The 26,286-nt window shown below is 42.9% G+C and overlaps 1 protein-coding gene across 1 annotated transcript in view; it reads left to right on the forward strand.

Annotated features, from left to right (window-relative positions):
* THOC2 (THO complex subunit 2) overlaps window positions 1–11,827 on the forward strand; it is a 100,480-nt gene extending 88,653 nt beyond the window's left edge. The window contains exons 35-39 of the mRNA XM_075184369.1: window positions 1,596–1,662; window positions 2,299–2,450; window positions 7,062–7,138; window positions 8,250–8,297; window positions 10,952–11,827. Coding sequence (XP_075040470.1) covers window positions 1,596–1,662; window positions 2,299–2,450; window positions 7,062–7,138; window positions 8,250–8,277 — 324 coding nt within the window. The 3' untranslated portion in view covers window positions 8,278–8,297; window positions 10,952–11,827. The remainder of the gene's footprint in view (window positions 1–1,595; window positions 1,663–2,298; window positions 2,451–7,061; window positions 7,139–8,249; window positions 8,298–10,951) is intronic.
* The last annotated feature ends 14,459 nt before the right edge of the window (window positions 11,828–26,286 follow it).

The raw sequence follows: 26,286 nt of genomic DNA on the forward strand, positions 1-26,286 counted from the left end.
CAGTTTATTGATCGTGGCATGACTCTCTGAAGTGATTTATTACACACTACATGGCTGAAAGTTAATGGACACCCCTTCTAATTATTGTCATTGGTCATTTCAGCCACATCCATTGCTAACAGGTGCTTAATATCAGCCATACAGCCATGCAATCTCCATAGTCAAACATTAGCAGTAGAAACCTGTAGGAGCAACGACAGCTGAGCCGCAAAGCAGTAGGCAGCACCAGCTCGCAGAATGGAGCCGCCAAGTGCTGAAGCGTGTAGCGCATGAAAATCATTTGTCCTATGTTGCATCACTAATGACAGAGTTCCAAACTGCCACTGGAAGCAATACCACTACAAGAACTGTACCTCAGGCGCTTCATGGATTGAGTTTCCATGGCCGAGTAGCCGCACACAAGCCTCAAATTACCATGCACATAGTCAAATGTTGGCTGTAGTTTATTAAAGAACAACAGTACTGGACTTGTGCTTCACCATCTGGCAGTCTGACAGATGAATCTGGGTTTGGCGGATGCTAGGACAATGCTTCTTTCCCAAATGTGTGCTGCCAACTGTAAAGTCTGGTGGAGGAAAATGATGGTCTTGGGGCTATTTTTCATAGTTTGGCCTGGACCCATGAGTTCCAGTGAAGAGAAATGTGAATGCTACAGCACACAACGGCATTCTAGAAGATTGCGTGCTTCCAACATTGTGGCAACAGTTTGGAGAAGGACTTTTTAGTTTCAGGGTCACAATAGTCCACGTGCCCTGAAAAAATGTTTTTCCAAGGTGTGGAAGAACTTGACTGTCCTGCACAGGGCCCTGACTTCAACCCCATTTAAAACCTTTGGGATGAATTGGAGCACCGAACATCAGTGCTCGACTTCAGTAATGGTGGCTAAATAGTCGCAAATCCTTGCATCCATGTTCTAAAATCTAATGGAAAGCCTACCCAAAAGAGTGAAGACTATTATAGCAGCAAAGAGGGACCAACTCTAAATTAATGCCCATGGTTTTGGAATGAGATGTTAAACAAGCAGCTATGGATCTGTTGTCCGGTGTCCACATACTTTTCGCTGTGTAGGGCGTATATTCGCAATCGCCAATTATGAGGTTATTTTTTTTGATATACTCATGCCAATTTTAAGTTTAAAAACAAAGCTGTTATAGTTTTCTACAACTACCTTTTTAAATGTGGTTGGCTGCTTCTTAAAACGCACTGGTGAACCAAAACAATCATGGATACCATATTTGAATATATTTTTGGTGCAAAATTAAATAATTTAACAACATTTAGCTAAATAATAGTTTTTCTATATTGCTAGTACAAAGCGTGAGAAATATATGCCGCTCAGAAGTAAAATAACAAAGTGGGGTCTTTTGTTTTCATTGTGTCACATGGACTATAACTGAAGAACACACACTTATGCCATGGACTTTCATCACTTTGGAACTAGGAAGTTTATTTTTAGTTGGCCTTGTATATGTGTAGTATTATATGGCTAACTAAATATTTAATATGGGGAAACATTTTTTTTAAATATTTATCTAAAAAGTTTTTATGTTTTACAAAATATTCAGTGCAATTTTCTCATTACAATTTCACCACAGGATCACTCAAATAGCGATCGTGAAGTGAACCAAGAGTCAAAAAGACGCAAAGAGGAAAATGGAACAAGTGAGTGCAGTTTATTTTGAATCCTGTTTTGTGCTTGTAGTGTGTGTACATTTTGTTTAATGCAGTTGGTGTCCTAAGTTTGCATATTAAAGTCATGTTGTATGATTCATGTTTGCCTATAAAGTGTGAAACAGGAACATGCTGGGCATTAGAACACATTCTAAAATTAGAACAAATTACAATACCTCTGTTATATCATACATTGTCTATGGTTTTAGGATACGAAGTAAAATATCACAGATATGACAACATACAGCGATCAACTGCCAAATGAGTAAACTAAGCTGTTCTTATATTCAAGGAGATGTGTTTAGTTCATGTTTCTGAACAAAATTACCACAATTTTTTTTCTGTTTATTTCTACTTTTGTTTTTTGCAAGCCATAATCTTAATAAACAGCAACAGCACCTCTTTTTGTGAAAGTTGCAACAATACAAACCACTTAGTACTGCCTTATTAAGGTGATTTTGCAAATATATTTGAAGACATTAGGCTCATGCTCTGCACAGTTGATCATAGATCAATATACATTTTTCAAATGTAAATGAGTTTGCAAACTATTCATTTTTAGCATAATATTTTTGTTAGTATTAAATCCTCAATATAATGTATTTATCTGTTTCACAAACGTTCAAGGTGGTTCCTCAAAACACAGTAAAAGTGAAAGTCCGTCAGATTCCCCTCACTCAAATGAGAAAGACCGAAACAAATCAAAATCTTCAAATAAAGAGAAAGGGGAGCTTGTGAAATCGGAGAAGATGGAGAAAAGTTCTTCCAGCAGCAAGAAGGTATATAACATATGTTTTATGACCTTTAACTCCTTGATGGGCAAATAGGGGACGTACCCCAAATCTTTTGTACAGTGCCCTGATCCTTGCCGCACAGCTATAATGGGGGCAGCTGAGTTGTCTTTGACTGTCACTTGAATGGAGTAAGTGGAGGCTTGCACATTCAGCTTTAATGCACAGTGTCCACTGATTGCCAGGCTCTGTCTTAAGTCATGTTTTCAGCATCAGCCACAAACATGGAAGCAGCGTTTGAAAAGAAGTGTCAGGTTTCCTTTGAGCATACTACACTAAAGCTGAATATTGGATTGATATGTGACTGCAGGAAGGAGATATCACCTGGTGATCAAAGTAGCACCTTGGGAGGTTATGGGTTAGGGCTTAGAGCCAAAGGTAAGGAGATAACTGCTCTATAATATATATGCGGCAGAGAGGAGTATGTGTTACTTATATGGAGCTGTTACATGCAACCCGATTTGTAGATTTATTTGATATGGGTACAGGAAGAATGATGCAATGGATTCTATTATATATTCTGAGAGGCTATCGTCAGACACAATTAGATTTAAAATTAAGTGCTATTTGCCCCAATTACAAATTATTTATTTTGAGGGGAGGGGGTGGCAGAGTTAGTTTGTTTTGTGTTTATTAAAATTTGTTTATTCATCTTTTGGGTGAAATTTAAGACATTGGAGTATAGATCTGGGAGGTGGTTTGATACTTTATTAAATATTCAGTTAAACAAGCTTGTCTTCCTCTATACCTCTACTGGCCACAGTAGCCCAGTTTTAGATTAGGTGCCTGCAGGAGCCAGCACATTTTTTGATGCCTATACAGCCCTCACTTTTTTATGGGTTTTGCTTTTATTTTATTTACTTTTGATCTGTATTTATTGTGCTTGGAATGTTCCCCCCCCATAAGCAGAGGATTCGTTCAGTGGCATCCTGTTTCAACAGTACATTGCCTCCGGTGGGACCCGGTCACTACTGCCGCAGCCAGTGACCAGGGATTCTAGCACCACCACCAATCACGGGCAGAAAGGGGGATTAGGCAGCAAGGCCACAACTGAAAGTTAAAGCCTGAGCCAAGTCTTCCCCTTCCATGGAGGGGCACTATTATTATTTATTCAGTACCCCAGGTTTTTGGGCTGGGGGAATAGTTATTAGCAGGGGCTGTCATTATGGCCATCTGCACTGTTCTGGGGGAGAATGATGGGGCCTTCCAGTGGACAGAGGCTTCCATTACAGCATATCACATGGGAGAGGTTCTCCACTACTAATACCTCTTCCTTAAGTGGGTTTCTCTATCTGGTAAACATTGCAGATGTGTTTTGGCAGCCGCAGTGAGTCTACCACCACATTAGCTTAAGGTCTCCTTTGCTACTTTTCTTGTTTTTAAGTTTTAGAGGGAATTTTCCTTGAGCATTTCTTAGTCCATTTAAATAATTTTCTTTAAATTGGGTAATTATTTTTTTCTATCTGCCTAAGCTTAATATTCTGTCTTTCTGCACCTTACATTATCACATCTCCTAAAAGATCTTGTTTCATGGGAAGTGAAGTATTATTATTGCATTCTTATTGGGAGTGTTTAAATATATAGGAATTACCTAATTTATCTGCTGTTCATACCCTCTCTCTGGGTGTGTTTATAACTGTTTCTGTTTACTTATACACTTGTTGCTCACCCTCTACGTGAGCATGTGACTTTAAGTATAATTTAAGCGCACTGTTGGAATCACACCCACCCTATGAATGTATGCACTCACATTTTACTTTGCTAGTATGCATTAGTTAAGTAACATTAAGCAACTGTTTGTGCTGATAATTGCATATATTCTGTTTTCTCTCTTCCTCCCTCATTTAAACATGTCCAGGAAGTGGGTAACACCTGCTCCAAGTGTAATACTAAGCTTCAGTGTGTACAGTTGGACCCGGGCACGTTGTGTTCGGCGTGCGAGGTGTAGGTGCAATGCCCACACTTACTTGGGTCTGCCCAGACAGAGGTGGTTGAACCGGTTTGTGCATGGCCCATGGTTCAGTCATAACAGAATTGACCCAGCAGCTCGTTGCTAGTAGAAAGCCAAGCAGAAATCCTCTGTCTTTTGCACCTGTTTTTCTTCAAGAGCAATACACCATTTCCCAACCCCCAAGTCAAGATCCCTGAGATTTTTGGTATTTAGGCCTGAGCAACCTGGGACCAGGAAATTGTTCCCTCACTGTAATTTTCATCACAGGGAGTTGAGGCCCTGGTTGAGGCTGAATATTTAGAAAACTGAAAAGAGATGCCGTCTGAACCACAGAGTACTCAAATGTCAGAAGGAGGAGGTTTTTACCTTCCCATTTTCTCCACAACTGCTGGACCTTTTATGTGAAGCCTGGGGACGCCCTGATTGTACGTTACTGGTATCCCACAGTCTTCAGTCTCTTTACTCTCTTCCTACTTTCGACACAGTGGGAATCTCCTCCTAATACAGATGCTCTTGTGGTGCACATATCAAAATCCACTACAATCCCTGATGCAGGGATAGCTACCCTTAAGGACAGTAGTGATAGAAAAATGGAAGTTACTCTTACATCCAATTTTTGAGGCTCGATGTCTGTGCTCAGATCCATTTTAGTTTTTACATGGGTCTGCAAGACAGTGGAAAGGTAGACAGGCTAGCTAGTGAGGGCCTGCAGTCAGACAGATGCTGGTCTAAATTGCTTCTCCTCTCGGAACAAATCAGGAAAGCGGCAGAATACCTAGGAGAGGCCGCTATTGATGCAGGTCAGGTTGGGGCCAGGATCTCTACCTTGGCAATCACATCCTGCCACTCACTTTGTCTGCTTGCCGGTCTTTCGACCAGGGGGGATATTTACTAAACTGCTGGTTTGAAAAAGTGGAAAAGTTGGCTTTAGCAACCAATCAGATTCTAGCTGTCATTTTATAGAATGTACTAAACAAATGATAACTATAATCTGTTTGGTTGCTATAGGCAATAGCTCCACTTTTTCAAACCTGCAGTTTAGTAAATATACCACATAGTTTTTAAAAAGTCTTTGCGCTCCTTGCCCTTTTCAGGGAAGGCCTTATTTAGTCTGGAGTTAGATAAGATTATGAGATGGGAAGAGTGTTTCTTCCATCTAAAGCTCCTAGATCTAGAGGTCCTTTTGTCCCTCAGGGAAGTCTAAAATTCAGACCGCCTCTAGGGCCCCAATACTTTGGAACCCTTGGAAATCGCCTGAGGAAGCAGCCTTGGGCAACTAGGTGCCCAGCTTCCAAGCCTTCTGATAAACAGTTGGCATGATGGACTGGCCTACAGTGGGTACCGACCTTCTGGAGAATTCAACGTCTTATGCTTGGGTCAGGGCCATTGTCTCAAGGGAATAAGTCAGATCTCAGTAGGTCTCCCAAAAAGAGAATTTTCACTACAAGCCTACCAGGAGTCCAGCAACTGGAGGGGCTAATCTAAATCTTTGAAAATCCATCTACTTGTGGACCAGTTCAAATAGAATAAGAGAGATCTTTAATTGGTAGAATGCAGCAGGGGGACATTATATCGTGACCATGAACATCCAGAATCCCTACCTGCACATACCTATCTGGGAGGGGTACCAGCATCTCCTCAGGTTCACAGTGCAGTCTTAACATTTCCAGTTTAGGGCCATTTCCTTCGCCTAGTCTACAGCCCTGATAACACCGACACTGACTATCACGAAGGGAGGAAAACGAAAATGATTTACCCTTACAAGAAACAAGGGCCGACCTTAAGAATGACTGATGAAGTGCCCTGCAGTCTGCTAACAAATCACGATGCTCACTAACAACGGCATGTTGGTACTACGAAATTATCAATTGCAACTTGTCTTAGTATTTTTAAAGCGGCAATGGCGCTTGTCACTCTACCTATTACACTTAAGCCTCAGTGTAATAGTTCAGTGAAATCAGAACTGATATTACGGTAGTGTGCGTAATTACTGTTAACGTTAGTTCCTTGGCCGCGAGCATAAATCTGTGCTAAAATTACCATATTAACGATAATAGACTTAATGCGTCATTGTTTCAGGGGGAGGGGGATTAAATTCCTCCCTTTGTGTCCAAAAGAAGCATCTCTAAAAGCAAAAGTATCATTCTTAACAGTGTTAAGAAGCGTTTCCTGCCTTAGGGACAGCTTTGGTATGTCTGTAGTGTCCCCCATAGGATCAAGGAGAAAATATGATATTTGTACTTCCGTTAAATCCTTTCCTCTTAATCCATGGAGGACACTGGATGCCCTCCCTGTTTTCCTGTTCTTCATGTTGGTTCAGATTTTGTTAAAGAGCTTTTTATCATCTCTATTGGTTGGTTGTTTCCTTTATTGGGCTTCTTTTGGAATTTGGTAATTAAACTAAAGTTACTGTCGCCAGTAAGAGGTATAGAGAGGGAAGAGCTTGTGTAAATGAGGATTTATTAAAGAGCTAAACTGCCTCATTCCAACATCTATAACCCAATGCCTCCAGTGTTCTGAAGGCATTAAGAGTAAAGGATTTAATGAAACAAAATCTAAATGTCTTAACGATAAAGCACCTTTTAGCTCAGTTCAAAGAGCCAAGGAGCAATTAAATAAAATGACCATTTTTGTTTCTTTTATACCAGGAATCCAGACATGACAAGGAAAAATCTGAGAAGAAAGAAAAACGAGAGAGCGCAGGAGGAAAGGAGGAGAAAAAGCAATATCCTTTTATGTTTATGGCACTGGGCATTGCTGGGCTCACACATTGAGGCAATGTTCCATTGATTTTCCGAGTACTAAATTGTTCATTAGAGTGTGTGGGGGATATGGATCATTCTCATTGACTTATAACATAAAGCCAACACGGGCCAAATTTTTACACACTGGATTTTCTACAAACAAATGCAAATGGAACAGTTTTTTTTTCTATTTGTTCTTGTGTCTATTGTAAATTAGTTGCCAGGAAATGGATCAAGCTCTCTCAAAAAAAATGTATATGTCAAATGATTTCCTTTCTAATCCTGAGGAAGTGTGTACCAATTCCAATCATGCGTGCAAAGCAAAAACAAAAATCAATTATATCTATTATTTTCTGCTGTGTATGCAGCACTGCAATTTTAAGCTCCATTCAAGTGATAAAATCCAAATAACCTTTGTTCCCTTTATCTAAAGTAAGCTATATTTTAGGTGGATGATGAGTGTTCCTAAACTTATTGCTAGATGATCACCTATGCAGTTAAATAGTTGTACTTTTAATGAGAATCTTTAATCAGGTTCTTCTTTTATTCCTTATTGCTTTGTGCACTATGTGTTTCTCCTCTTCTGAGAGAGCGCACACAGAACTGTGCTCTGTAAGCTGATGGCTCCTAGTCTGGCTTCGTACTGCGCTGTGGTTTCTCATAGGCTGGATCCTCTTTAGTTCACAGATCTTTTGCTTTTGGGTATGTGGAGGAAACCAAACAAATCATCAACATCATCATCACCATTTATTTATATAGCGCCACTAATTCCGCAGCACTCACATCAGCTCGGCTTACAGTCTAAATTCACTCACACACACACACGTCAATTTGTTAGCAACCAATTAACCTACCAGTATGTTTTTGGAGTGTGGGAGGAAACCAGAGCACCCGGAGGAAACCCACGCAAACACGGGGAGAACATACAAACTCCACGCAGATAAGGCCATGGTCGAGAATTTAACTCATGACCCAAGTGCTGTAAGGCAGAAGTGCTAACCACTACCCCACGGTAATCATGTAGAGAAAAGATTAACATTAGTACAAAATTTATAAAAGATTGTCATTTGTTTTCCTTAATGAAAGCTTTACCCATAAATCTTCAGATAAGCACAGATAATGGATTCTGTTAATATCAAGGTAAGACTCGTTTTTTTGTTTCTCTTTAAATTATTGTACCATTCATACAAACCTTCAACATTTCAGATTTGGAAATTGGGCCACACCTGATCCACCCAAACCATGCCCATAAATAGTCTATGTCTGCCCCTAAATTACTAAATACCTCCTTCCTATTCCATTTTGGAACGCAAAAATCAGGACTACTGTTGGATATGATTGCCTGCTAGCTATTTTGCATGATTTTGTTTCCCAAATATTGTGTAGTATTGTATCATCTTCTTGATGTATACTTTTTTTTGTCTGAAATAAGTGAATTTGTCAATGTAGCTAGTAAGTACGACCTGATAAATCAGACTGAACTGTTTTTTTATATTTAAATACATTTTTATTAAGTTGAAGTACAGGCTTCAGAAAATGAAACCTGCTATCAGGATTATATAACATGCATCTTCAAGTTCATGGTGGCCATATTAAGATATTTACAATAAATAATTACTCAGCAGGGAAAGTGAGACCAGATGGTTTTTACTCGGCTATATTTTCTTTTAATGAAAGCCTTACATTTTTGTTTTATTGTGCCTTAGAGTAAATTAATGACGGTACATGAATTATCTATGTAGATTGTTTCTGTTCCACTGTCTATCTAATTGTATCCCTAACCAAGTGGCTGTATTTCCTGTACACTGACTTCAGTGGATACAGAATTATGGCACTGTATTATGTTGACTTCTCTGTAGATAACGTTGTCAGAATGTTTGTTTTAGTTTTGTTTTCGTTCAGGGATATTTCTGAAGGTCTTTGTCCTAGATTTTTTTTTTTTTTTTTTTTTTTAGGGCTAAAGGTATGACCTATTTAAAGCACTGTGATCACATGACATGTTGAGAGCTGTTAGCCTGTGTCTGTGTAGCCGAGGCTGACTGTTTGGCAAACAAAAATGACTGCCAGACACAGCTTTTGCACAATTATTTGTAGGAGGATAACTAAGAAATTGACATGCATGCTTAAAATGTGCTTGCTGTTTAAAAGACATTTTTTATGTGGAATTGCTGCTTTGTTAGATTATCTACAAACTGCATTTTCATTTTACCAACTAGTTTTGGCTATTTTGACCAAATGTTGACCTGATTGCTGCCACAATAGTGCTGCATGCTTTCATATAATCTGTGTGTGGGAGAAGGCTTCCTGGCATCCTTTTTAAAGGATGGCAGCATTTTGAAATTCTGTGTTGGGATGGGTTTTTCTGCAGCAGTGTTACTCCATTCACAACAGCATACCTGGCATTAGTCCACTAAACATTAAAGCAGTCTGAGCTTTGGTTATCTTTAATTTTTAATCACATATTACATTTCCTGCAAATGCAACTATTAGCAAACCTTGTTTTTGGTGTTGCACATCAGTTGTTTTTACTAGAATGTCTGGAAAGCTTTAGTTTAAATATTTATACGCTGCACCTGCTCAGTGTTGTCTGCAGGGTACAGTTCATGTAATATTATTGCTACAAGTGACTAATACAGATCATTAAGTTCCTCATTGGACACACCACAGTTATGTACTGGAACTAGGTACTAATATAATTTATAAGGAAAAGTATGTCGGGATCATAATGTGCAACATGTGTTAAATAAAAAAACTGTTTAGTAAATCGGTTTATATCGATCAGTCTATTTTGACCTGAAGTATAACAGACAAGAATTTCCATTAGGTAAAAATGAGTTCTTCAGTATCATGTAGGGAAATTGATCCATTCCTTTATGACTCCAGGAACAGTTCTCAATATGGTTATACATTGAATGTTTTGCTAAGGTCAGCATGACTACCAATGGCACATTGTTTCCAATAAAATGCACATTGATTTAAAGGCCCACTGAATACCAGCAGAATACAATTTCATGTACGGTAATTCCTATGTCTAACTTTTGCCAGTGTTCAGGGTTTTACAAAGAAGCCTTGGGGAAATGGATCCCCTTTTTTTTTTTTTTTTTTTACCCTAAAGGTCTTTTTTTTTTTATCTGGTCAGTGATGAGGCTAAGCACACGTGCAGCTGTCTGCCAAAGGGGAGCCAGAAAGACCAAAATCCTGGTGCATCACTGTCTTCCCATGCAGTCCTGCAGTGCTATATTAACAGCCTAATGATTTCAAGAGCAAATTATTTCTCAACATAAGTAAAAAAAAATAAGCAAGGTTTCCTAATGAAATATACTGAAATGTTAATTTCATTTTGAATGGCATGGTTTTAGAAGATGTATGCAAATATGTATTGTACACAGTATATATAGGTATAGTACTGATGTGCATAAAAATATTCATGCAATATGGCCGACAGTACAAAAGTGCCCTCTGTAGAAAAATAAAGCGCTATAAAAGGGTACATCTGTATGCACCATCGTCCACTTTATTGTAAGCCTTTGTGCCATGCCCCCAGCACACTATCACACTATGTACAAGATAGAACATATTGATCCAGATCAGTGTTAAGAAACTTTTGTCACTCCAGCTGCCATGAAACTACAAATCCCGACATGTCATAGAGTTGCAACTTGTAGTTCCACAATAGCTAGAGTTTCCTGTTGTCTACCTCTGCCTTAGTATAAGTAAAAAAAAAATGTTTTTAATGAATGGAGGCTATTTCAGCTAGCTATGTCAATTACAGCATGTTTCGTTTCTCTCCACAGAATACATTTTGCATTAATACTTGGGATCCTGCGGTGATGTCTAAAATGGAAGGTGACGAGCTGTGTCCAGATTTTTTCCACAATATTAATTGCACATATATTTGTTAATGAAGAGAGGTTCCATTTGCATCTCCTTAAATTATTCATTTATTTGCATTCTTTGTTTTTGGTTTTTTTTTTTTTGTTCGTTTTTTTTTCCCACCCTCCAGTAAATGTTCAGGTTGTGCATTACTGTATTTTAAAAGTATTGCTGGTTTTCTTATGCATTTATTTTCAGTACATGGCTGAAAGTGTTTACCTATTCCATAATTTTAAGCACAATGTGCTGCAAACGGATAATTGCCACCGTGTAAATGAGGTTCCATTTTGTGTGTACAAAATTTCACTAGGTCGTCAGAATACTGCCTAAGACTTAGCAATTATTTGCAATATTAAATGCATCCTTTTTAAATGTTGCAACCAGAAATAAACAGTTATTCAACGTTTTTTTGAACTTACCTCATTTAAACTCAGTTTTATTTATTGCTTGGCCTTGTAAGTAAGACATGTGGGAGCACAGTTTTCATGCTAATTAATGGAAATTGTTTGTATATTGTGTAGGACATAAAATATCTGTTAAAGAACAAAGAAGCAGAAAAAGTACAAATTTTATTTCTTGAATGTCCCAAACCAGATTTCTGTTATGTCATAATGTTTTTAAATTAATGGAAGAATGAACTTATCCCGAGATAAATTAGGGTTCAATTATACAACTACAGAAGCTTTGTATCGCTGAACTTTAGTCTGAAAAGTTTCAAAGACTTTTTTAAAGAAATTTTTAACTTCTGAATTCTACCAGTGTAAGCTTTTTTTCTAAATAAACAATAGTTTTCTGAATGGGTCGTAAATCATTGTGTGCATCGTGCCTTATTGTATGTTTCTCAGCTTTACTGGCTAAATAACTTATGAATACACGCAGCTTGGGAGATTGCAAACACTGAACATCTTGACATAACTATTTGTTTTACTTTCGTTAAACTCTTTCTTACGGGGGACATTACAATGAAAATAGCTGTTTTTAAAAGAAGTATGTATTAAATATTTTCTTGTGCCTTAGTGAAAGATTACAAGAATGCAAATCTGCAATCTTTGCCCTGATGTAAGCAGTATTCCTGACCCTTACACATGCCAATACCTTACATATCCATGTCACTGTAGGGTGTGTGTGTGTTTTTTTTTTTGTTTTTTTTTAGGAATATACTAGAAGTTGTAGCTGTGGATTTCTGCCACATGCTCCACATACATTAAAATTTGTCCAGGCACCTCTTGCTGTGGTTTGTTTAGCTTGTAGTATGACATTAACATTTTCTATTCAGAAAGACAGTGAGCGTAGCACAACAAATCTCCAGTAAACCACAATGGCATGGAAAAGCACATATAATGTTACATATATCTGAACAGAAGAAGATGATTTAGAAAGGGCTTCGGAAAGTATGAAGGTAGGGTCTGACTTCAGCCCTCTGACTCGTACTCCACATGTTCTACTGAAGTCTAATTTTATGTAGATGCTCTGGCTGAAGTAGGTTCTGTGTATAAGCTATTACTTGTGTTAAGAGCTCTAAGGCTGCCTTAATTCAATACAGGATTCTATGACCTATTCACAGCCCTCTTCAGGCTAGGTGCAAATGTCCATTTACCACTTCTGAAAACGTTGTCAGATGACTTCTAAAGACCATTATGTAGAGACACATATAATTGTTTGAGGGTGTTCATTTCCTCAAAAGCCATAAGTAGGTCTTCCAATGAGGTGAAACCCATTGAGGTTTGAAGTAAACTGCACACTCTTTAGGTGTGTTGTGGGTATTTGAAAAAGGCATTGTCTGACACCGTATACACAATCTTCAACTTCAAAAGGAAAACGAGCATTATTGGTTAACACATTTTCAACCTATTTTACACATTTTCCTAGCCAGAAATGTGATCTATAAACTGGAATAGATTTATAGATAGACAAGCTTGTTTCAGGGGAACCCTTTGGCTGAGGAAGCTGATTTCAGCCTGGATGCCCACTCCTGAGTCTCTGTGTCAGAAGGGAAGAGGAAGGCGGGAGTTGCGGCAACGGGATATGTGTCTCACCAATAAACGTAACCACATTCTCTGGGTCAGGTTAGAAACGCCAAAAACTATTGCAGTTCAAGGTAATGTATGAAAATATTTAGGCAGGACACACTTCTCTTTTGCTTTTAGCTTCCAGGTGGCTTTGTTAAACCTATAAAAGAATTTGGCAAAGAAAGGACCGAAAAGCCTTCAAGAATTTAAGTGCTAGAGTGGTACCATCACTGGGAATGTTTGGAAAGTGGAAAGAAATGTTATTGGCTATATATAGGTTTCAAGGTAAGGAAACCTTTTAAGCTTTACCTGTGTCTTACCAGGGATTTTGGATTTATGGGGATGGTGGCATGTGTTTTTTTTTTTTTTTTTTTTTTTTTAAAAGTAACTTTTTTTTTCTAAAGATACAAAAAAAAAATACATAAGGTATTGCATTCCAGTGTATTGCGTTGCAGCGCAGCTGTAAGCACAATACATCGGGGGAAACCTAATCATGTATAATTTTATGTACAATTTGAGATATTTGATACAAGACATAACATCCTACGCTATAAATCAAGTACTGCTCTAACCATGCTTTACTTTAACAATACAACAGCTTCAGCAACCAATGGATGTGAGATCGGTGAAAGAGAAGGGGGGTGTATCACATGTTCGAAGCTTTATTGAAGGACAGACAACTTTTAAGGGGTGTACAAATTAAAGGCAAGAGGTTTCAACAAAACTTCCTCAGGACAGTCTTCTTCCTCAGGACTGTCCATGGTGGTATAGCCTCTTAGGCTCTAGATCAGCCTGCAACAATCCGAGATGGCCATTTCCCTTTTCAAAATGAGACGATTCCTGGCAATCCATAATGCGTTCATAAGGCACTAGGCTTCCTGGATTACCCATAAGTGTGAGTCTCTGGAAATAATCGTTAAAATACTGAATGGTATGAAAGGCAAGTCCTGGGCACACAGTCCTTCATGTTCGATGGCATTCAGCAGTGTGTGTGCGTGGGGGCAGTCCCAAAAAATACGCTGAGCTGTCTCACTACTGGTTATGCAGCAGGGGCGGTGAACATTCTGCACAGGTTCCGGGAGTGCATGTATGTCTTGAGGCAAGTTCTGCCGGATAGTATCCATGCAATGAAATTGTGTCTATTAGTCAAGTCCAGATTCTTCCAAACTTGCTGCAGGGAGCCCCAGAACAAAATCCATAATGTACATGGATCTGATGAGGTTGTGAATAATTTTAGGCTTCCAAAAGTTTGGTTTAAGTCCTTCCAGATGGTGCTTCTTCACAAACTTTCCCATATCCAGGTAGAACCAAGTAGGTGTCCAGTTGTAAAGGAAAGGATCTGTATCGCTTGTCCCAGCCGAGGTTCCTCCGAAGGGGCAGGGAAAAAAAAAAATGAGACCTTGAGTTCCCGGGAGAGCTGATGTTTTGTTTGTTTTGTTTTTTTCCAAGCAGAGTCCTATGGGTACAGTTGCACACAAAGTAAGGTGTGCAACATGGTGGGGATCTCATTAATCCCTTTACCATTTTTGCGGGGCTCCTTGTACATAGGTGACCGTTTCATTCTGTCCCTTTTTGGAGTCCCAGATGAAGTGGAAGACTGTACTTGTGGTGGTCTTGCAGGCTGCAGCAACGGGTTACCAGTCCTGGGCCATGTACTGCAGTATGGGAACGATCTTGTGGTGTGCTTTCCTTTCAATGGTGAGGTCTAAGAGACTCCACAAGCTAATCTTCTGTTGAGCTGTTGCAAGTCTTTCCTCACAACACTATAGGGCCGCCTCCTCTCCACCAAACCAGTGATAACGTTGAGAACTTGTATTACAAATAAGGTATGCAGACCGGAATCCCACCAGAGGGAAAGGTCATCATGGGCAATAGAATATGAGCAGAAATTGAGTAAACAGTATAATGGTTATGAGATTTCCGAAGTAACATAAAGGGGGGAGGGGGAGAGAAAGAAGGAAGAGCAGTAGCTGGAAACAGGAAAAAAGATGGGGGGGGGGGGGAGGAGGGTATGTTAGTAAAGGGAAAAACAAATAAAAAGGGAAGGAAAACAGATCGAAGTGAGACTCTGATCAAAAAATTATTAAAATCTCTATTTTTGTTTATTAAGAAAAGGATGTGTAGCGGTAAAGTAAACCAGCCAACTATGCCATGTGGAAAGAAACTTGTTCAGGCGATCATTAGCTATACTAGTCATGTGCTCTAGGATATAGATATATATATATTACACACACACACCAAACCTTCTGAATTCATTCGTAAATAGATGGGCTCTCTGGTTGTTTCCATTTCCTAGCTACTAAACATCTGGCTGCGGTCAAAATATGGCCCGGGATATGATAGGTGGAATGGGGACCATAGATTAGTAAAGAAGTTCAGTAACCGCATTCCAGAAAGGTTTGCCCCCTGAAGCTCCCCAAACGCTGGAAAGCGCAAAAGACAGTGACGTGATCAATGTAGAGCAAGCATTTGGCCTCTTGTTGGTCTGCACCAAGTTCGGTGATCCCTCTATTTTCTGGATTTTGCCTGATATACATCGCAAAGAGCTCTATAAAGCAAACAAAAAGAGGTGAACGAGTGCAGCCTTGTCTGATCCCAGGTAAGGACAGAAAAACGGTCAGGTGCTGGAAGCCATCCGTGTTCTTGTCATCCTTCCTTAATGAGACCACTTGCCAGTTCAGAATCCGCTTCCATCCAGGATATTGGAGGGATCCTTAACTACTTTACAGAAGCTGCTCGTGAAAGTAGTGATATCTTTGCCAATTGTGTGTGGGTGTCACGGGCACTAGGAGTTGCTTACCCGAGTTTCACCAAATGGAACTCTGCTAGAGAGGCGGGGTTATGGCACGCACCTCAAAGCAGGCAAGTGAATGATTGGAGCCACACAACAGCAGGAAAGTAGAGATAGTCTGAGGAAGTGAGCGACTTGCAGCTATGGTTACAGGAAAGTGAGCGACTTGGAGCAGTAAACTGGAGGCTGAAGATAATATAGACACGAGGAGTGGACATGGATAGGTGATGGTAGGTAGAGGAGGAGTCAGTGGTCTGCGTACAGCAAGTTGTACCACTGCAGTGATGGGAAGAATAGTACTGGTGCAGGTAGGAAGCAGGGTAGTCGGTGGTCTGCGTTCAGCAAGTTGTACCACCGCTATGGTGAGGAGTCTGGTCCAGGTGTAGGTAGGTAATAGGAGAGTCAGTGGTCTGCGTATAGCAAGTTGTACCACCGATGTGATAGGAGGACTTGTCCAGGTGCGGGTAGGTAGCAGGGAAGTCAGTGGTCTGCGTACAGCAAGTTGTACCACTGCTGTGAGAAGGAATAAGGACTTGTCCAGGTGCAGGAGAGTGAAGTTGAAAGGCAAACTGTGGCTGTATGGAAACGGCGCGAGTAGAGCAATGTCTTGTGAGGCCGAGATGGAAGGCACAATGAATAGTCTGTATGGAGTAGATGCCTTGCAGGGAGGAGAAGCTGGTCACAGCAGATATCCACAATAACGCTAAGTAGTAGCGTGAGGAGAAATCGTAGCTTGAGTGAAAGCTTGTCCTAAATGAAGCAATGCAGTAACACAGTATATATGGGTACTTGTACCCTGTGCAGCAAACAACAATGGATACAACTGGTATGCGAGCAATAGGCAATAGTCAGTAGAGCATACCCAGTTGTGTAGATCCGGAATCAGCTGAGAAGTGAAGCGTTGTAGCGGTATGGGAACCGCCGCTGAGTTGAGCAGGGAGCAGCGTGGAAGCTGAAGCACGAGTAGAGCTGGAAGCAGTTTGGAAACTGCACACACGAGTAGAGCTTGAAGCAGTTTGGAAACTGCACACAGGAGTAGAGCTGGAAGCAGTTTGGAAACTGCACACAGGAGTAGAGCTGGAAGCAGTTTGGAAACTGCACACACCTATAGAAGTTCACTGGGAGTGAGACTTCAAGAGCAGGCCACTACCTAAGGCTGCAGGTGCCTTAAGTAGGGAGGGGTGATTGATCCATCAATCACATTAGTGGTCAGGTGTAGTTGTTAAAGGGACCTGCGCATGCCCAGTGCGAAAGGATGGCGGACGGCCGCGGTTCCACACAGGTGTGAGCGGGAATGATAGAGAACCACGTACCAGAGTGGAGGCACTCACACTCCGGTGAGTGACAGTACCCCCCCTTTTAAAGGTGGGCACAGAACACTTGGAACCGGGTTTGCCCGGAAATTTTTGGAAGAATTTTTTAAGCAGGGCTGGAGCGTTGAGGTCCTCAGCGCGAATCCAGGAGCGTTCTTCTGGACCGAAGCCCTTCCAATGAACGAGGAATCAGAGAGTTCCTCGCAAAATTTTAGCATCCAGGATCTGAGAGATCTCGAACGCCTCTTCTTGATGAATCTGTACTGGTTTAGGTACAGAAGGAGGAGCAGAAAAACGATTGATAACAAGAGGTTTGAGCAGAGAGACATGGAAGGCATTTGAGATCCGGAGGTTCTTTGGTAATAGTAGCTTTAAGCATACTGGATTTATGACTTGAGTGATCTTGTATGGTCCGATGAACCGTGGCGCAAACTTCATGGACAGAACCTTCAAGCGGATGTTTTTTGTAGAAAGCCATACACGGTCTCCAAGCTTGAGTGGTGGAATGGCTCGCCTCTTTTTATCTGCGAAGAATTTGTATCTGGCTGATGCTTTCCTCAGGGATGATCTCACCTGAGTCCAGGTTTTAAAGTTTTGACAAAGTCTCTCCACCGCAGGGACTTGGGTGGGAGGGAGGGCAGGAAACTCTGGGAGAGACGGATGGTGACCGTAAACCACGAAAAAAGGAGTTTTTGTTGAAGACTCATGGTACATGTTATTGTGGGCAAACTCAGCCCACGGGAGTAAATCTACCCAATTATCTTGATTGGCTGAGGAAAAGATTCTTATGAAGGTCTCGAGATCTTGATTGACCCTTTCGGTCTGGCCGTTTGGGGATGGTAAGACGATGATAGAGACAGTCGGATACCCAAGTTCTTACAAAGGGCTCGCCAGAATCTGGAGACGAACTGCACTCCTCTATCGGACACAATCTCGGACGGACAGCCGTGAATTCGAAAAATCTCTGTAATGAAATGGTCAGCCAAGGTAGAAGAAGATGGTAATCCGGTGAGAGGGACGAAGTGAACCATCTTGGAGAATCTATCCACCACTACCCAGATGGTATTACATCTCTTGCGAAGAGGAAGTTCGGTGACAAAGTCCATACTTATGTGGGTCCAAGGTTTGGTAGGGATAGGTAGTGGTTGGAGCAATCCCGCTGGTGTTCTGTGGGAAGACTTAAATTGAGAGCAGATCTCACAAGCGGCCACAAATTCTCTGACATCCTTTCTGATAGAAGGCCACCAATAACTCCGGGAAAGGATCTCAAAAGTCTTTCGTTCACCAGAATGTCCAGAGAAGCGTGAAGAATGGTACCATGACCATATTCTCTTGCGTAGAGATGGCGGAACAAAAGTTCTCCCAAACGGTAGCACATTGGTGGACAAAGTGGCAAAAGTCACACATTTTTGGATCCAGTATAGGATGATCGGAAGAATCCAGGATGTCAGAAGGAGGGGCAAATGCCCGGGATAAGGCATCTGCTTTTCTGTTCTTTGCAGCAGGTTTGAACGTTATAATGAGTTCGAAGCGAGAAAAGAAAAGTGACCACCTCGCCTGTCGAGGGTTTAGACATTGGGCTGTTTGTAAATAGAGGAGATTTTTGTGGTCGGTGAAGATGGTTACAGGATAATGAGCCCCCTCCAGTAGATATCTCCACTCCTCCAATGCGACTTTTATTGCCAACAGTTCTTTGTCACCGATGGTGTAGTTGTTTTCCGCGGGTAGAAGACCCCGGGAGTAGAAGGCACAAGGATGGAACTTCTGTTGCTCAGATCTTTGGGAGAGAATAGCTCCTAGTCCGACATTGGAGGCGTCCACCTCGAGAAAGAAGGGAAGGTTTACGTCAGGCTGCCGAAGAACAGGGGCGGTAGAAAATGCTTCTTTAAGGCTTTGGAAAGCGTGAACGGCCTCGGAGGACCAGTGTTTAGTATTGGCGCCCTTCTTGGTCAGGGCCACAATAGGAGAAGCAATAGATGAGAAGTTCAGGATAAAACGTCTGTAATAATTCGCAAACCCCAGGAAGCGTTGTATAGCCCTGAGGGTAGTTGGCTGGGGCCAAAGTAGAACGGCATTAACTTTGTCTGGGTCCATCTCCAGACCTACTCCGGACACAATGTATCCCAAGAATGGAATTTGGGATAATTCGAAGGAGCATTTTTCTAATTTGCAGAATAGGAGGTTCTTCCACAGTCCGGAGAGAACTTCTGCCACATGTTGATGGTGGGAGACAAGATCTTGAGAGAAGATTAAAATGTCGTCCAGATAGACTACAACGCACACGTATAATAGGTCCCGGAAGATCTCGTTCACGAATCCTTGGAAGACAGCTGGGGCATTACACAGTCCAAAGGGCATAACTAGGTATTCGTAACGCCCATCCCTGGTGTTGAATGCTGTCTTCCATTCGTCGCCTGACTTGATCCGGATTAGGTTGTAAGCGCCACGGAGATCAAGTTTGGTAAAAATCCGAGCACCTTTTATACGATCAAAGAGTTCGGCGATAAGAGGAATCGGGTACCAATTTTTTACGGTTATGGCATTGAGCCCCCGATAATCAATGCAGGGTCTTAAGGTCCCATCTTTCTTTTTCACGAAAAAGAAGCCCGCTCCAGCGGGAGAGCTGGAAGGTCGAATGAATCCGCGATGAAGGTTGTCCTTGATATACTCTGACATAGCCTGTGTCTCTGGTAGCGAGAGAGGGTATACCCGGCCCCTAGGAGGGTTTTTGCCACGTAGTAAATCTATGGGACAATCCCATGCCCGATGAGGTGGCAGGCGTTCAGATTGCGCCTTATCGAACACGTCAGCGAATGGGGCATACTGTGGAGGAAGACCCGGAGGACCAGGTGTTATAGATGATCTGTTGATTTTGAGTGGTACCACTCGGGTTAGGCATCTATGATGACAATCCAGGCCCCAGGATGTGACTTGGGGAGTTCTCCAATCAACTTGTGGTGAATGAAGCTGAAGCCATGGAAGGCCAAGAACGATGGGACTAGTAGTAGCAGGAAGGACCAGCAAAGAGATTTTCTCTCGGTGTAAGGCTCCAATTTGAAGGGTCAAAGAAGTCGTACAGTGGGTGAGAAGTCCATTAATGATACGAGAGCCGTCTATAGCGGTGACCGCTATGGCGGTTTTTAACGGGGCCACTGGTAGGGACCACTGGTTAACAAGAGCACTGGAGATAAAGTTGCCGGCAGCGCCGGAATCCAGAAGTGCTTGAGAGATAAAAGATTTGGTGGCTGAGAAGATGGTAACATCAAATGCACACACTTTGGAATCCATAGAAGATGGAGAGGAGTCCAGGGACCCTAACCTTACCTCTCCAGAACTGGTTAGGGCCTGGCATTTCCCGACTTCTTAGGATATGAGTTCAGGCTGTGAGTAGGGTCAGCACAATAGATGCAGAGTCTATTTTGTATTCGTCAATCCCTCTCTCTAGATGTTAACTTAGAACGTCCTACCTCCATGGGTTCCACTGGAGGGGGAAGATGACGAACTTGAGGTGATGGGCGAGTGAACCCCTTAGAGGTGCTTGTTCTTTCAGACTCCCTCTCACGGAATCTCATGTCTACCCTATGACATAGGGAAATTAGATCGTCCAAGGAGGAGGTTAACTCTTGTGTGGTCAGTGCGTCTTTGATCTTATCCATCAGACCCTGCCAGAAGGCAGCTATCAGGGCCTCGGTGTTCCACTGTAGTTCAGAGGCGAGTATCCGAAACTGAATGACGTACTGGGCCACAGAGTGTGATCCTTTGCGTAGTTGGAGAATGCTGGAAGCCGCAGAGACAACGCAGCCAGGTTCATCGAAAGTTTTGCGGAACGTGGAAATGAAGAGTGCACTATCCTCCAATAGGGGGTCATTTCTCTCCCACAGAGGGGAGGCCCACGCCAGAGCCTGTCCGGAAAACAGAGAAATGAGGTAGGCAATCTTGGCACGGTGAGTGGCAAAATGGTGAGGTTGAAGCTCGAAATGGAGAGAGCACTGATTCAAAAAACCTCTACACGTCTTGGGCTCTCCATCATATTTTGAGGGAGTAGGCAGGTGTAGCGTGGAAGCAGTAGACACCTGGGATGGCACTGGGGAAGGAGAAGGCGCTTGAGGTTCAACAGTCGCTGAAACAGTTTGTAGAGGAACTCCTCGGGTGGCCAGAGTCTGAAAACACTGGAACAGATGTTGCTGCCGAACATCCTGTTGTTGTACCTGAGTGATCAGATGCTGCAGCATCTCCTTAGCTGTTGGTTCCAATCCTGGGTCTGTCATGGCCTGATCTTACTGTCACGGGCACTAGGAGTTGCTTACCCGAGTTTCACCAGATGGAACTCTGCTAGAGAGGCGGGGTTATGGTACGCACCTCAAAGCAGGCAGGTGAATGATTGGAGCCACACAACAGCAGGAAAGTAGAGATAGTCTGAGGAAGTCAGCGATTTGCAGCTATGGTTAGAGGAAAGTCAGCGACTTGGAGCAGTAAACTGGAGGCTGAAGATAATGTAGACATGAGGAGTGGACGTGGATAGGTGATGGTAGGTAGAGGAGGAGTCAGTGGTCTGCGTACAGCAAGTTGTACCACTGCAGTGATGGGAAGAATAGTACTGGTGCAGATAGGAAGCAGGGTAGTCGGTGGTCTGCGTTCAGCAAGTTGTACCACCGCTATGGTGAGGAGTCTGGTCCAGGTGTAGGTAGGTAATAGGAGAGTCAGTGGTCTGCGTATAGCAAGTTGTACCACCGCTGTGATAGGAGGACATGTCCAGGTGCGGGTAGGTAGCAGGGAAGTCAGTGGTCTGCGTGCAGCAAGTTGTACCACTGCTGTGAGAAGGAATGAGGACTTGTCCAGGTGCAGGAGAGTGAAGTTGAAAGGCAAACTGTGGCTGTATGGAAACGGCGCGAGTAGAGCAATGTCTTGTGAGGCCGAGATGGAAGGCACAATGAATAGTCTGTATGGAGTAGATGCCTTGCAGGGAGGAGAAGCTGGTCACAGCAGATATGCACAATAACGCTAAGTAGTAGCGTGAGGAGAAATCGTAGCCTGAGTGAAAGCTTGTCCTAAATGAAGCAATGCAGTAACACAGTCTATATGGGTACTTGTACCCTGTGCAGCAAACAACAATGGATACAACTGGTATGCGAGCAATAGGCAATAGTCAGTAGAGCATACCCAGTTGTGTAGATCCTGAATCAGCTGAGAAGTGAAGCGTTGAAGCGGTATGGGAACCGCCGCTGAGTTGAGCAGGGAGCAGCGTGGAAGCTGAAGCACGAGTAGAGCTGGAAGCAGTTTGGAAACTGCACACACGAGTAGAGCTGGAAGCAGTTTGGAAACTGCACACAGGAGTAGAGCTGGAAGCAGTTTGGAAACTGCACACAGGAGTAGAGTTGGAAGCAGTTTGGAAACTGCACACAGGAGTAGAGCTGGTAGCAGTTTGGAAACTGCACACAGGAGTAGAGCTAGAAGCAGTTTGGAAACTGCACACAGGAGTAGAGCTGGAAGCAGTTTGGAAACTGCACACAGGAGTAGAGCTGGAAGCAGTTTGGAAACTGCACACACCTATAGAAGTTCACTGGGAGTGAGACTTCAAGATCAGGCCACTACCTAAGGCTGCAGGTGCCTTAAGTAGGGAGGGGTGATTGATCCATCAATCACATTAGTGGTCAGGTGTAGTTGTTAAAGGGACCTGCGCATGCCCAGTGCGACAGGATGGCGGACGGCCGCGGTTCCACACAGGTGTGAGCGAAAGATGGAGAACCACGTACCAGAGTGGAGGCACTCACACTCCGGTGAGTGACAGTGGGTTTCGCATTAAGACTGTCATCTGCCTTTCTGCTCTTTGAATAGGGCAGTTGCTCACAAAGTGAAAGAAAGGGGACTCCAACTTTGCAGCTTCCACCGCCTCCCACTACTTCTTACAGATGACTATGGAGCGAAAGGTGATCTAGAAGATCCCCTTCTTGTAGCTTTGTACTGAGAGCATCTCAGCCTTGGAGAATTCCTGCTTGAGGATCATTTTGCTCCCAAAATTCTCCATGGTGAAATGCGGGCTACTTCCTTCATCTTCAGGAACACCGTCTGCCTCATTCAGGGTTTCAAGGCTGGAGTTCCCTGGGGATGGTCCTGGCTGGGCATCACATAGCCTGTTACGGGAGGAATGGCGGCAGTAAAAGCACTTTATTCTCTTCCATCTTCCTGGGTGCAGGAGTGCAGGCTGGAGCAGGAGCAGCTGGAGTTGGAACCACTGAACCACTTTCTGCTTTCCCTGGAGCAGAAGGAGCTGGAAAGGAGGTCTTGATGAAGATTTCTTCAAGGGGGGTTAAGCTATACATATTTCTTCCCACTGGGCAGAGAAGAGCAGGTTCTTCCTGATGAGAACATAGGTTGTTCTGCTGGGTTGCTACCACAGTTTACCTCTGTCTGTTGAATCTTGCACTGCTTGCCTCTGAGGCAAGACACATACACAGCTGTTGGAGTTGGCTGCCCCCACATTTGGAGAAGCAATGTTTCAACTGACCTATGACCTGCATTGTACTGGACTATCTTAAACCCTGAACCAATGAAGAACGATTTTGGTGTTAATTTTGTGTACATTGTGACACCATCAATGTCTTCTTTCAACCCAAACTATATAAAACCAGGCCACTGGCACAAGGAAAGCCTCTCTCACCACACAGACTTCAGGATTGATGAGCTGTTACTGGATCCAGAGTGCACGTGTATGTATCATTTACACTTATTTTTATTTTGCTATTAAATCTCTTTGGGTATGAGTCATTTAGGAGAGCAAAGCATTAAAAAAGAGTAAATTTGCACCTGAGCAAAACCATGTTGCATTGGAGGGGAATGTAAATTTAAAATGTGGGGACAGATTTATAGTTGGGGTAGGCATGTCCTAGATCAACTTTAAATTTCAGTCTAAAAATAAAGCTATCAAGTATTTGTGATCTAGATGAAAAAACAGCCAGTATTTAGCTTCTGTGCAAAACAATAAACTAATTTGCACTACTTGCATTGTAACATGGTTTGTCCCGAAGAAAATTTACTTCTGTTTTTTGCCTTACTTTCTCCTTCATCCGGTCTGGGGGACACTGCTTACCATGGGGTTGTGGAGGGGAGCTTGGGAGTTGGCACCTAACTAGTTAATTTAGTTCTGCTGGCAAACCCCTCCCCTCTACAAACCTCCTGCCTCTTCCTGTCCAGTTTTTTTTAGGTGCCCTGGAGTTGGGCAGCCTTATTTTTTACTGCTTAGTTTAATGTTTAAAATTTTTTTTTTTTTCCTTTACTTTTTACTTTTTTAGGTGGCAGCGCTGGAGTGTGTTCTAATATAGAGAACACACTCACAGCTTGGCAGCGCAGGCATTCCCCTGTCAGCTGAGAGCCAGCGGTTCTCACTGACAGGGGCTGAAGACAAGGTGCCTGATTGAAGGGAGTGACAAGCGGTCTCATGGACCGCTGCACTCCCATAGCCTCCCCGATAACCGGCGCTGCCATTACAGGCATAGAGCGCTGGTTATCGGGTAATGAAGATGGCGGCGGCCATCTTGGATTTTGGCAGAAGCCCTGAGGAGAAGGGGCTAAACCAAGATTCCCCCCTCAGTCATAGGAGGGGGGCGTCGGATACCTTCCGCTGCGGAGACCTCTGTCCTAGAGGTCTCCACCACTCTGCCACTATTATGATAGTTCTTTTGAAGAAAGAAGAAGACATGGGAAAAAGAACTACAGGAAGGGGGAGCTAATACATAGAGTTCCCCCCTTCCTTCAGAGAGAGAGATGGTCCTTCCCAGGTCTTTTGGCGCCAGCACAAGCCCGGGAAAAGGAACAGAGCTGAGGAGAAAGCACAGACTGCTGTCAGATCTGCTCCCCAGGGTGGCCTTTGGCTAAGTATCACCTTTATTTACACACATATCTGATGTGGTTATACTGGGCTAGCAGGTTTACTATTATAGCCTCCTACTAGCCATTGATATTTATGGGGTTTACTATTTCAAGTACACCTTTTAGAATATATCAGTTGTTTACTTGGTATTGCTCTGTTTTTCATTGCTTATTTTACTCTCTCTCTATATTAACTATCTATCTGTATATTCAGCTAGATTTTTTATTACTCTGTGTGCTTGGTGTGCCTTCCTTTATAAATATGACAGATAAGGGAAAGGGCCCTATGCAAAAATATTTCACATGTTCAAAATGTAATGTTAAATTACCTAGTGCTCAGAGGGACCCGTTGGCGCTCTGCACGACATGCGAAGCAGAGGCTTCCACTGCACAGATACCGCAGGTTTCAGTCCCACCGTCGGTGGAACCGGCCTGGGTTACCTCCCTTACGCAGTCGGTTAGCTCTTTAGCTCAAATGGTCCTTCAGTCTAACCAGTTGCTGACTACTGTGGCAACTTCTGTGGCTAGTAATGCAAGTTTACAGTCAGACCCCCTGGCTTCCTCAGGTTCTAGTGCTTTGAGTTTGCCGGGACCATCCTCATTACAGACTGACCCAGCCCTGGTTGCTACAGAACCGGCATGGTCTACAGCTTTTATCAGAGGGCTGAATAAGCTTAACCAGCTACTTGACCCCTCTAGTACCCCGCCTGCTAGAAGAAAGAGGCCTAGATATGTTAATCCCCTATTGACCCTCTCAGATTCTGAGGAGGAGTCTGAAGAAGAAGGGGAAATTTATTCGGACACTGACCAAGGTCATTCCTCTGAGCAGGGAGAAGTGTCTAAGGGCCAATTTGTAAACGATTTGGTTTTAGCGGTAAGACAGGCGTTGGATCTCCCGGAACCGGAAGATGTAACCCCCAGAGACAGAAGTCTCTTTAAAAAGGCCAAGAGGAAGGCCAGCCGTTTTCCTCCCTCCGCGGAACTTAGAGATATCGCTGAAGGGGCATGGAAACATCCCGATAAAAGATTTTCTATCCCCAAGAGGTTCTCTTCCCTGTATCCCTTACAGGAAGAAGAAGTAGCTCGCTGGGAAAGTATTCCCAAGGTGGACATTCCCATTGCTCGCTTAGCAAAACATACTTTACTCCCAACCCCGGGTTCAGCGTCCCTGCCGGACGCCAATGATCGCAAGGTTGAATCACAGCTCAAATCCATATTTGCGGCTGCGGGTTCTGCCTTTAGACCCACATTTGCCTCGGCCTGGGTGGCTAGAGCCA

Source organism: Mixophyes fleayi, chromosome 9, assembly GCF_038048845.1.
Source record: "Mixophyes fleayi isolate aMixFle1 chromosome 9, aMixFle1.hap1, whole genome shotgun sequence".
Taxonomy (NCBI): Eukaryota; Metazoa; Chordata; class Amphibia; order Anura; family Limnodynastidae; genus Mixophyes; species Mixophyes fleayi.